General features: G+C 37.2%; 1 protein-coding gene across 2 annotated transcripts in view; it reads left to right on the top strand.

Annotated features, from left to right (window-relative positions):
- The window catches only part of PPP4R3A (protein phosphatase 4 regulatory subunit 3A), a 42,989-nt gene extending 34,957 nt beyond the window's left edge, over window positions 1–8,032 (top strand). For both annotated transcript variants that reach the window (XM_079127625.1, XM_079127626.1), the window contains exons 11-15: window positions 2,749–2,918; window positions 4,042–4,184; window positions 4,901–5,091; window positions 5,537–5,763; window positions 7,305–8,032. In XM_079127625.1, coding sequence (XP_078983751.1) covers window positions 2,749–2,918; window positions 4,042–4,184; window positions 4,901–5,091; window positions 5,537–5,763; window positions 7,305–7,415 — 842 coding nt within the window. In that variant the 3' untranslated portion in view covers window positions 7,416–8,032. The remainder of the gene's footprint in view (window positions 1–2,748; window positions 2,919–4,041; window positions 4,185–4,900; window positions 5,092–5,536; window positions 5,764–7,304) is intronic.
- The last annotated feature ends 4,089 nt before the right edge of the window (window positions 8,033–12,121 follow it).

The following is a 12,121-nucleotide window of genomic DNA, read 5'->3' on the forward strand; positions in this document are numbered from 1 at the left end:
AACTAAATATAAATTTGGGGAAATAATTGCTTCTGATAAAATGTACATTCACATAAACATTAGGTACACTATTTTTTAAGGGAGAATTTTATAAATTAAGTTTACACATATTTAAGTATAATACATAATAAGCAGTTTAATGTTCACAGTTTAGGGACTTCAGGAACTTTTTTTTATCTGTTGCTTCTCAATATTCTTTGTCATTTAAATCAACTAAGCATAAGTGAGACCAGCACTTTTTCTAAACTCAGTCTTTATAGACTAGATACTGACTCTCTTGGTCTATTTCCTTGGCCTTTTCAAGACTCTTGGATCTTACATTATAACCCTGAAGCTCATAATTTATGTTGTCTGACTTTTTTGTTGTTTCCATTTAAAATATGAAAATGTACAAGGAATGAAATTTTTAAAAGCTTTTGATTATAGAGGCTATTATTAGTTATATATGAGGTAAAAAGTCTCAAATACAAAATCTCACCTTGTGTAAGATAAAGACAGTTGTCTTAAAAGAGATGATTGAAACTGAGCATATTGAGTACAAGAGGTTCCTGGCAGATGTGAGTGGAAGCAGAGTGAGTGCACTTGATACTTAAAATGCTGTCTATGTTATGTCGACTTGGCCTACCCCAAAAACTTCACCTCCTTTGTCTCCTTTGAGTGACTTGACTTCATAGAACTCACTCAATTCTTTTCTTTTTTTTTTTTTTGAACCATACTAGGGATTCTACCCAGGGGTGCTCTACCACTTAGCTGTATTCCCAACCCTTTTTAATTTTTATTTTGAGACAGAATCTTGCTAAATTTCACAGGCTGGCCTTGAACTTGGGATCCTCCTTCCTCAGCATCCTGAGTCACTGGGATTACAGGCATGCAACACTGTCTGACCTTTTCACTAATAACATTTTAAAAGGAACTTTTTATTCAATATCATAGAATAGTGGTTGGATATTTTTTAATATAGATTTCCTCTGGGGGATGGCTTTGATTGGACAGTTACTGATTTAAGTGAGGACAAATGGAAATGAGGACCAAAACAAAAAGACCACCAGACCCACATTGTATCCACACCTATAATATCTGGATAGAAGTGCTTGAAGAGTGTCCGCATGCCCTGGTCCTAGTGAATTCCAGGAAGGGAGGAGTTTCTTTTCACCCATGTAGGAACTGCATGCAGACCAAAGGTGTCAGTGAGTGTGTGTTTTGGTAGGACACAAGTCTCCACAAAGCCTGTGAAGTTGGAGTACCAATACTTAGGATAATAGCTCTTGCCTTCATTACTAAAAACTTAAAATTTGGCCAATTAGCATGAGCTCTAAGTATTGATTTTTATTATCAAAAGTGGAACTGCCTCACTAAGTTCCCCTTATTGGTTAACATTTAGAAAAAGAAAAAAAATAAAAAGAAAAAAAAATACCAAACCTGAAGTCCCTATTTTGGAAAATAAACCCTTGTTAAGTTTGACTTATCACACAGAAAGATGCCTCTTATTGTTTAAAAATGTTTTCACCTTGCTTATGTTTTAAAAAATATTTAGTAGTTTAAAAAATAAAATGCAGTTATTCTATAAACTATTTGAAACTCCCTGCCCAGAGTGTTTCTTTAGAAAGATACACTCTTAAGTTGAAATGTTAAGGCAGTTTATAATCAACTGTACCTAATTGGGCATTCACTTGTGGACCTCTTTTCTGCCAACTAAAGAAAAATTGAGCTGCTTTACTCCTCTGCCTTCCCACCCAGAAACCGTGTCAGCATGGTTGCCTGGCTACCTGCTCATGAAGGACTTGATTAATAACAAATTGGCAATTTAACGAGCCACTTCCATGATCTCCAAAGAAACCAAAATACAAACACAATATTTAATCTTGCCAACCGAAGACGATGTGACTGCATGAAGTGAGTATGCTTTTTTGAACTGTTTACAATAACCGGGGCATTAACTTACTGATAATTCCACATAGGTAAAGAGGGCTTTGTTGAAGTCTAGCTGTCTGAGTATATTTGGATCTTGACGAATGGCGACCTAAGTAACTCCCCATACCTCAAGATGCAAATATACCTTTTCATCTGTAAGTTAAAGCCTACTTAATTGTAAAAAGGAAAACTAGGAAAAAAAAAAGTTAAAAAGCATACTCGCTGCAATAAGCCTAGAGGACCACATTTTAAACATCCTCTAAATTTATTTATAAACTATGGGAAGGCAAATTCTGGGTCATGCAGATTTTTGTGGGTTTATAGCCATTCTACAACCACATCCACAACTAAACCAATGTAAATCCATGAACTTGATGCAAAATAATAAAAGAGTGTCCAAAGTTATTGAAGATCAAATTATCATACAGTGGATTGCCCTAATAAAACAATTGTTTTTCTGTTGTCTTAAAATTTTATATAAAAGGATGTCTTGAGAACTTTTTAATCCTAAGTGTATGGTAGGTTAAATCGTTTGTCTTAGCTGTTATTTCAGATGTAAATTACATTTTGGTCATTAGTAACAGGTTTATTTCCAGAATTTTTCTGGCTTTCTAAGACTTGTGTTCTATGATGACATACACTACTTTTAGAATACATTTTCTGATAACACCTTTAAAAAATCCTTATCTTTAGGTTCACGTTTCTGGAAGCGCTAACATATCAGTGTGCACGAAGAATTACTGATATTTGTTAAGCAGGTTTTGTTGTGTTGTTTTGGTAAGTCTTAAATATGGAAGTGTAGTATGTGATTTAAACAGTAATACCTCTGTGTTTCAGGTGCCCTTCGTTTTAAGAGAAAGATTATTGGATTAAAAGATGAGTTTTATAACCGCTACATAATGAAAAGTTTTTTGTTTGAACCTGTAGTCAAAGCATTTCTCAACAATGGATCCCGCTACAATCTGATGAATTCTGCCATAATAGAAATGTTTGAATTTATTAGAGTGGTAGGTTTTGTATTTTTTATCAGCATTTTGGTTTTAATTGTATAAGAAAATTGAATATGCATTACTAATATTTTGGTTTGAGATTATTATTATACTTGGAAGGAAGTTTTAAAAAGAAAAGCCAATGAAAGAGTCACTTCAGACCAGTAAAATCTAATGTTATCTCTTGGCAGTTATGGGATGGTTGGAAACTGTTGCAGCAGTGTCATGATGATCGTTTAAGAAAACAAATAAGCATTCAAATGTTTTATTGACTTTCATATGTATTTGAAGGACAATATCATAACAAAGTTCTTGATTTTTAATCTAGTGATGCTCAGAATATCAGTGTGCAGAATTATCTGTGCCGTGTTCTTAGAATGTTCAAATCGTAAAACTTATTTTAACTATTTTTAAATGTATAATGTGTTGGCATTAGGAATTAAGTACAGGACTGGGGACATAGCTCATTTGGCAGAGTGCTTGTCTCACATGCATAAGACCCTGGATTCAATCCCCAGCACCACCAAAAAAAAAAAAAATATTAAGTAATTACATTTGTACTGGGGCTGCAGCTCAATGACAGAGTGCTTGCCTAGCACATGTGAGGCCCTGGGTTCAATCCTCAGCACCACATGAAAATAAATAGGATAAAGATATTGTGAAAAAAATTATTTTTAAAAAAAGGGATTAAAGTACATTCATGTTATCCTACAACCATCACCACCAGTCATCCAGAACTTTTCTGTGGTATGTTTTTAAAATACACTTGCTGTGGGCTGAGGGTACAGCTCAATGTGGAGTGCTCACCTAGCATGCACCAGGTCCCTGGGTTCTGTCCCCAGCACAAAAAAAGTCGTAGTGAAGTACATATTCCCAGACTTAACAGCATCAAAAGTATCTCAGGTGGGACTTGGGCATGTGATTTGGAAAGTCTCATGGATAATTCTGAGGCAAACTAAGAACCAGGGACTGCTGAAGTAGCTGGGATACATTATTCCCATTTTCATTGATTATCTCTAGGGTTGTGTAATAATTTATGAATTAAACTCTTGTTGAGTTTTATGAATTTACTACAGTAAAACCTCATCTTGGTAAAATGATATTTTCCTATCATTTATTTCATTATAATTCTTTTCTGTAGGAAGATATAAAATCATTAACTGCTCATGTAATTGAAAATTATTGGAAAGCACTGGAAGATGTAGATTATGTACAGACATTTAAAGGATTAAAACTGAGATTTGAACAACAAAGAGAAAGGCAAGACAACCCTAAACTTGACAGGTAAATCACCATATATTTTTACCTTCTCTTTATTCATGAATAAGTTGTGTGGCAGTGGCTTTTGTTTATTTGATCTTATTTTGCTGAAGGCATAGGTAGTTACTAGTGTGATTCAAAAACACCAGCACACACTAATGGGGCAGTAAGGCTTCAGGTGCTCAAAATTAAATCAAAATATTATTTGCTTTAAATTACAAATTATTTTTAATTACATTTTTTTCTAAGTCCCTACATTCATATTTTTAGCTTATTTTATAACCTTTAAATTATTACTTGTCAAGTTCTAATGTTAATAAGTTTAATATTCTGCAACAAGGCTTTTTTTTTTTTATTTATTTAGTGCTGGGAATTGAACTTGTGACACTTTGCCACTGAGCTACATCTCCTGCCCTTTGTATTTTTTTAGTCTGGCCTTGAATTTAGGATCCTCCTTCCTCAACCTCCCGGGTCACTGGGATTAAATGCATGTGCCCAGCTTGCAACAGTGAAGTTTTGATAGTATGAAATTTGATGCCATTTGTTAAGACTAGATATGGTAGCTGTTTTTAATCTTAGGTTTGGTAAAATCTGATTTTCATCAGACGCCTCCATGTCTGTTTCTCCCCATTAACCTATTCGAGCTGTACCTAATTTTGAAGTACTCGAAGACCATCCATCTTAAAAAAAAAATAATAATAATCCTATGAGTGCATTTACTTTTTTCTCTTTATTCACAGTATGCGCTCCATTTTGAGAAATCATAGATACCGACGAGATGCCCGAACACTAGAAGATGAGGAAGAGATGTGGTTCAACACAGATGAAGACGACATAGAAGATGGAGAAGCTGTGGTGTCTCCGTCTGACAAAGCTAAAAATGACGATGACATTATGGATCCAATTAGTAAATTCATGGAAAGGAAGAAATGTATGTTGAACAAATGGGCAAGGAAAAATAAAGGCTTTCTCACTCTAGGTCTAGTCTTTATTTCTTGACAAAATAATGAGTATTATGTTCAATGTGCGTTGACAGATTTTAAAGACTTGCTTTAGAGGGTGTAGCTGAATTCTTAGCATTGTTGTGAAGGTATAGACTTAAGTTTGCTTGATTTGAATCAAATGAATAAGGGAGGAATATATTTCAGGAATGGTGGAAATAATAAATGTGATACTAAAAACTTTCATTCCTTCTTTGTAAAACTCAATGGATAATGGTGTTTAGTACTTTGGTAAGTGTCATTTTTAAACTGAACTTGAGAGTTGCTTCTCAGCAAAGAAGTGAACTGGTTAATTATGTTTTAGTGTCATCTCTTATGGGGAAATAAAAACAGAATAAGTGTGACTGACAACCCTGACCATATTCTCATTTTTAGTAAAAGAAAGTGAGGAAAAGGAGGTGCTTCTGAAAACAAATCTTTCTGGACGGCAGAGCCCAAGTTTCAAGCTTTCCTTGTCCAGTGGAACAAAGACTAACCTCACCAGCCAGTCATCTGCAACAAATCTGCCTGGTTCTCCAGGATCACCTGGATCCCCAGGATCTCCAGGCTCTCCTGGATCCGTCCCTAAGAATACATCTCAGACGGCAGCTATTACTACAAAGGTACACTTTGGACTCCCAGACTCCCATTTTCCCCTTTCCTGCCTAGGCACAGTATTGAACTGGGCACAATAATTGTTGAGACTCCCTTTGGTTGCCTCTTCCAGAACCAGTTGATCATTTGTGACTTAGAAGATGAGTCCTACTACCACCTGGAGTGTGTGTGTGTGCGTGCGTGGACAGAGTACTGGAGATTGAATCCAGGGGTGCTTTTACCCCACAACTGCCTTTTTCTTTTTTTGGAGACGGGGTCTCACTAAATTGCCAAGACTGACCTCTGTCTTGGCAATCCTCAGCCTCCTGAGTGGTTATTATCGATTAGAAATTTCTGAAAGTTTTCTTAAAACCAATGCAGAAGTCTGAATGTATTCTTATTTTGGTATTTTTCATGTTAGAACTATAGGTTCAGATTTGTTTATCAAAACATTTTGAGAAGCTTTGAATTTTTAAATCATTATTTACTTGATCAGCTTTCCCATCATACCCAGGTAAAGATGGTGAGGGGAAGATAATGCAATAAAGTTCATTTAAAATTTTTAACACCAAAAAATGTAGAAAAGCCATAATCTCACAGAATCTAATCAATTCTTCTGTTTTGGTTGGGTTGATTTGTTTTGTTTTGTTACCAGGGATTAAACCCAGAGGTGCCTAGCCACTGAGCCACATCCCCATCCCTTTTTATTTAAATATTTAAATTTTGAGACAGGGTCTTGCTAAGTTGTTTAGGGCCTTGCTAAATTACTGAGACTGACCTTGAGTTTGGTGGTCTTTCTGCCTTGCCTCCTGAGCTGCTGGAATTATAGACATGTGCCACCTCACCTGGCCAGCCAGTTCTTTTGCCCAATTTTACTACCTTTTTTCTTTCAAGGTGTAAAATATGTTTCTTGGACTAGGAGTTAGCAGACTGCCAGTTCAGAATCATTGATCTAAATGAGGAATATAATGCCCATCCCCAGTCTCTTCCTGCAAATGAGCAGAGCCCCCTTAAGTTCTGAGAAATGAATCCAAGACATTCTGAAGTGACAGGGGTGGCTATGGGCAGAGCAGTGTAGTCTCCATGACTGTGTCAATAAAGTGAGCCGCATGTGGGTCCGCTTCTGATGAAGGGGACCTCAAAGGAAGCCTGCTTGAAACAATGAGAAGAGGCTTTACTAACTGCAGTGGCCTGTCTGTCCTCAGTTCAGGTAGTTTACCTTCTGCGAGTTTGCATTTTGGTCCCATTTTAGACTTCATGTTTTAAAGTAAATATAATGTATTGTTAGGTCTTGAGACATTTTTAATTCAGTAATGTTTTTCTCTCCTGGGTGATTTGCTAGAGTAACAAACTATTTATTAAAATAAGTTGTCTCTTGTTTTAGAGAAAAATTATGGGAAATACAGGAAATATATAAAATAAAAATAATGAATTTCAGTTGCACACAATCACACCAACCAGAAATAGCCGCAGTTAATATGTTGGGGTAGGATGGATACTTTCTTCAAACAGATATTTTTAAATGTAGTGTTAGTTTTTTGTTCTTCAAATAATCCTTGTTTCTGAACAGGGAGGCCTCGTGGGTCTGGTAGATTATCCAGATGATGATGAAGATGATGAGGAGGATGAAGACAAGGAAGATACCCTACCACTGTCAAAGAAAGCAAAATTTGAGTCATAATAATGGCAACTGCCTGTGATCAGTACCTGTTGACAAACTGGGTCTCTACCCCTCCCCCCTACAAAGCCCACAACAAAGCGCAGTGGTCTCTTGTGAATGACTGACACGATCAGCCTTGCACACTTGACTTCTGCTTATCAAGTGCCAATTCAATGGAGCCGGAGGAGGGGTAACCACACTTTTAGGGGAAAGACTTAAGCCTTTGCGCTCTCCAGCTTGGACCACACATTGCCCTTTTCTCAGGGAAGGAAATGGAAACAAAAAGCCAACAGGGCGGGGGTTTTGTAAGTGGAACTCTGGATTGACTGGTCAGTTGCTACAATCAGAACATGCTTTCTTGGACCATGTTTGAAACTCAGAAGAATGGGCCTTTCTGCCATCGTTCTTCACTAGTAAGAATGCCAGCAGTTTCTTTGTATAAAGAGACCTGCCTTTAAAATCGTACATTCTGAACATTTTAGTCAAGCTACAACAGGTTTGGAAAACCTCTGTGGGGGAGGGGCAAGTATAAAGTTTCCTCTTTTTTATCTGTTCCCTTTGCCCTTCAAACTGCAGATTTTTTTCCCCCCTACAGTGGGGATTTGTCCCTACTTGATTAAAGATTGAGTGGAATTCTAGATGTGGTCATTTGTGTCATAATTTTTTTTTTGTTTCATTTTATTTTTGACTTTTTTTTCTTCCCCCGAGTGTATGCTTAGTTGTTGAATATATATATTTGGGACCATTAAACCTTTTTTTGATGTAATATAACCTGACGTTGTGCTGGTACCTGTTTTACCATGTGTAATTTTTGTTCTACATCACAGTTCTTAATTTGTTTAGAGTTTTATGAAAGATGGTATAGTTTTTATTGACAAAAGCAAAGTAATCTTACAACTATGTGCATACAAAAGCAATACTATTTTGTGACTAAATATTTTATATTAAAATTTACATCAGCAACTGTCTTGAGATTTCAGGGAAATAGAGTGGAATTTAAAACTTCAACAGTTTTGTTAAACCTAGAGACATGAAATTAGTATTCCAAAGAGATTCTGAAATTTCATATCTTGGGGAAATGACGGTACATTAAATCAAAATTGAGGATGGATGATTTAAAAATAACATTTGACTTTTGAATAATAAAAAGAAAAGTAAAGAGTAAGAGAAATTGTATTAGTTGTATGTTTCTTTTTTCTTTTTCCTTTATTTATTTATTTATTTATTTATTCATTTATTTTTTTTAAGTACTCCCTTTGGAATACCAGCTTAAGTTGTAAGAGGTGGTTCCTAAATAAATATCTGAGGACCATCAGATAGCACCTTGCTAAAACAGTGTTGCGGGGCTGGGCATATAGCTTAGTGTAGAACACTTGCCGAGCATTCATGAGACCCTGGATTTATCCCAGCATCCTCTGAGGACAGCTGCCTTCTGAATAAGGAGACGCTGAAAGCCTGGCAGTCTCCAGACTGCAGGGTGTGTGAGAAGGAATAGCAAACTCAAGAAAATTGGAATCTCAGTTCTACCTGCCCTTCTTTATTTAAAATGAAGAGCATAGAAGGTATCATTTGCTTTAATTTGTTATCTAACAAAGCACTGTGTGCTTCTAGCTTAACTTTTCTTTGGCTTATTCCTCAGTAAATAACATGTTGAAAGCATAATTGACAGTAAGAGAAGTTTACTTCACTGAAGTATAAAGCTACTCTAAAGTCACATATTTTGGTTGTTACAATTAAAGTTCGTCAACTTGGGAATAAAAAAAAAAAAAACAGTTAAGTGAATTGTTTTCCACATTACCTAGAAAGAAAGTTCCATATCAAGTATGGATTAATTTAAACTGACCTTTCTGACTCTTTTAAACACTTGCTTTGGTATTCTGAGGATTCTTGAAGAGTGAAGTGTCCACTTGCCTCCATGAATTGTGGTCTATCAAAAATAGATGCTAACTCTTGGCCTCCTCAGTTAAGAGATGCCTATAACAGTCCTGGTGGACTATTATATTTCCTTTGTCATTAGCAATTACGTCTATGTAAACAAAAATGACACAAATGCTGTAATTAGAGAAGCGAGGTCTGAAATAGCTTGTCATCTCGAGGAGGTGTGCCATTAGCAAGAAATTAACTTTTGTCTTCACACAGTTCCATCTGACTCAAAGTCCATACCATTTTTTTCTTTCTTATTTTTTTGGGGGGTGGGATTGAACCTTGCATCTCATGCTCGACCACCAAGTATACCTCCAGACCAGGTGTTCATAGTCTTGTCAATCATGGTGGTGCTCACCTATAATCCCAGCCAAGGCAGGGATCACAACTTCCCAGCCAACCTCAGCAACTTCGTGAGGCCCTGCCTCAAAATAAAAAGGACTGAGATGTATCTCATTGGTAGAGCACTAAAGCTAGCATATCCTGGGCTTGGATTCAGTCCCCAGCACGAAAGAGAAAGTCCACATGTAATCATAAATAACATTTTGGACATGAACATTGTTATTTATATGTTATTTTTCACCTTAGTGATACTAGTTAGTTCTTTTTCTCATTTTGCAATGTTTAAATCGGAAGAAGAAAAAAAAGACCTCTCAGAGTGACCAACAGTTAAAAAAGATTTGTAATTGCTGCGGGAAACACCTTTGTCCTCTCGTCCAAAAACGCTTTCCTGGCATTTTTTAGTAGGAATGATGTCTGATTTTTTTTTTCCATACTCAGTTTACCCAGACCTGCATGTAATTTTCTCCAGAATTCTAATTTGCAATTCAATCTTAGTAAATTTGGAAATTAAAAGGCAAAGAGCAGGGAAGAATGTTGCCACTGTTTTTATTCTTGACTGATTTAAGCTGTAGTCTTTGTAAAGGTTACAAGATCAAACAGTAACAAGTTTAAGCTGGAAGGGCTAAGTGGAAAACTTGAGGTCATCAACAGATTTATAGGATTCCCTCCTCACCCCTGAAGTGCTGGAGGGCAGAGCCCAGGGCCTCACACATGCTAAGCAAGCCTACCACTGCCCTACATCCCCAGCCCAGAGAGGTTTTAAAAGCATTGTCAAAAATCCCTTATCAGGGGACAAGTTAGGACCTCAGAATTTTTATATATGGATTACATTAACCTTTACTGCTGTAATACTATGTTTTTCAAGCAAAAGGATTATAGAATTTTTCATGGGATGGATTATTGTCACCTACAGAGACATGGTAAAAGGGTAGTCATCAGTATGTTTTAATTCCTGGTAATCACATTGATTTTTCTCATTGGCCTTAATATCTCCTCTTGGGTCTTCAAGTGATAAATCTGAAAGAAAACTGTAGAGATACTTTTCAGATACTAAATGTCTTAATGACTAGATCAGATGTCTGGTTTCTTAAAATAGCTCTGCTGGAAACAACTTTCTTTGACCTTTTCCATCTCCCAGATAAATTCTAAGGTGGACTTAAAGGAAATAGTGGTACTTAGACATGATGCTAGATGTGTTTATGTTCACTTATTTAATTTCATTCTACACCTGAAACTCCACACCGCCATTCCAGAGGAACTACTCTGGTGTAGGTCACATCCTCCCTGCAAATCCAATGACCCCTTGTTTCACATTATTTGACACTTAGGCAGCATGGCTCCCACCCACTCTTGGGACCGTCTCCTGGTTTCTATAATAGCACTGTGCTTTAACGTCCTGCTTTGCCTTCTGATAGCTCTTCTTACTTCTTAAATGCTGAGAGTCATCAGGCACTCCTCCTTCCTAGGCTCTAGCCAGGCCACATTTCTTGTGTCCCTGACAATCATGCTGTGTTCTAAAGGACTCTGCCATAATGTGTGAACTCCTACCCGCCCCTTCTTTTTTTCCCCTGGTACTGGTTATTGAACCCAGGGGGATATAAAGGGAGGACTCAAGATCTCTGTCCTTTGTATTTTTGATAATTCTGTGTAACTAAGGTAGGGGGTATGTAACCACCAGGGAGTGGTTGGTGTTACGAACATGTCTTGAATAATTTCAACAGTACTTAAAATCACGATTCTTCAAGCTTTTCCTGGTCTGTTCATCCCTGGTTCCAGTACCTCTAACTCCTTAACTGTCCTAGGCATGAGTTATAGATTTCAGAGACCACTCATCAATTGGTATGATAATTATTAAATCTTGGGCTCTTAAACTTTTACGCCTTGGTAGATTTACAGCAATAGGAGTCCCTAAAAGGCAGATCCTCCCACACCACAGATGGTGACTAGGTGCATAGATGCAGCAGTAGATGGGTTGGCTTTGTGGATTCCCTGTGTAGATGCAGTAGGCACTTTGCCATAGTAATAATAACAGGGATATGTTTATTTCTGAAAAGAACACACATATTTTAAAAGCCCCCCAAAAAGCGATCACTGAAAGCAAAAATGTCCGAAACGGCTACACTCCTTGACGGATCAGCAATGCCTTTTATTAAGCAGTGGAATCATGCTGTCAGGCATCGGAGGGGCACCACGAGGGTCCAGGTTTTATGGAGCCTTAGCAGAGCCAGGTCATGGGAGGAGTTTTGGTGGTGGGCTCATTTAAGGCAGGGCAGGAAGGAGAACAGTAAGGGAAGTTGCCCAGCATGGTCTCAAACTCCTGGCTGAAGCCATCCTCCTGCCTCAGCCTGTTAGAAATACCGAGGAGTCAGGCTGGGGAGATAGCTCAGTCGGAAGAGTGCTTGCCTTGTAAGCACAAGGCTGTGGGTTCGATCCCAGCACTAAAAAAAAAAAAAAAAAGAAAT

This window comes from Sciurus vulgaris, assembly GCF_902686455.1.
Source record: "Sciurus vulgaris genome assembly, chromosome: 2".
Classification (NCBI taxonomy): domain Eukaryota; kingdom Metazoa; phylum Chordata; class Mammalia; order Rodentia; family Sciuridae; genus Sciurus; species Sciurus vulgaris.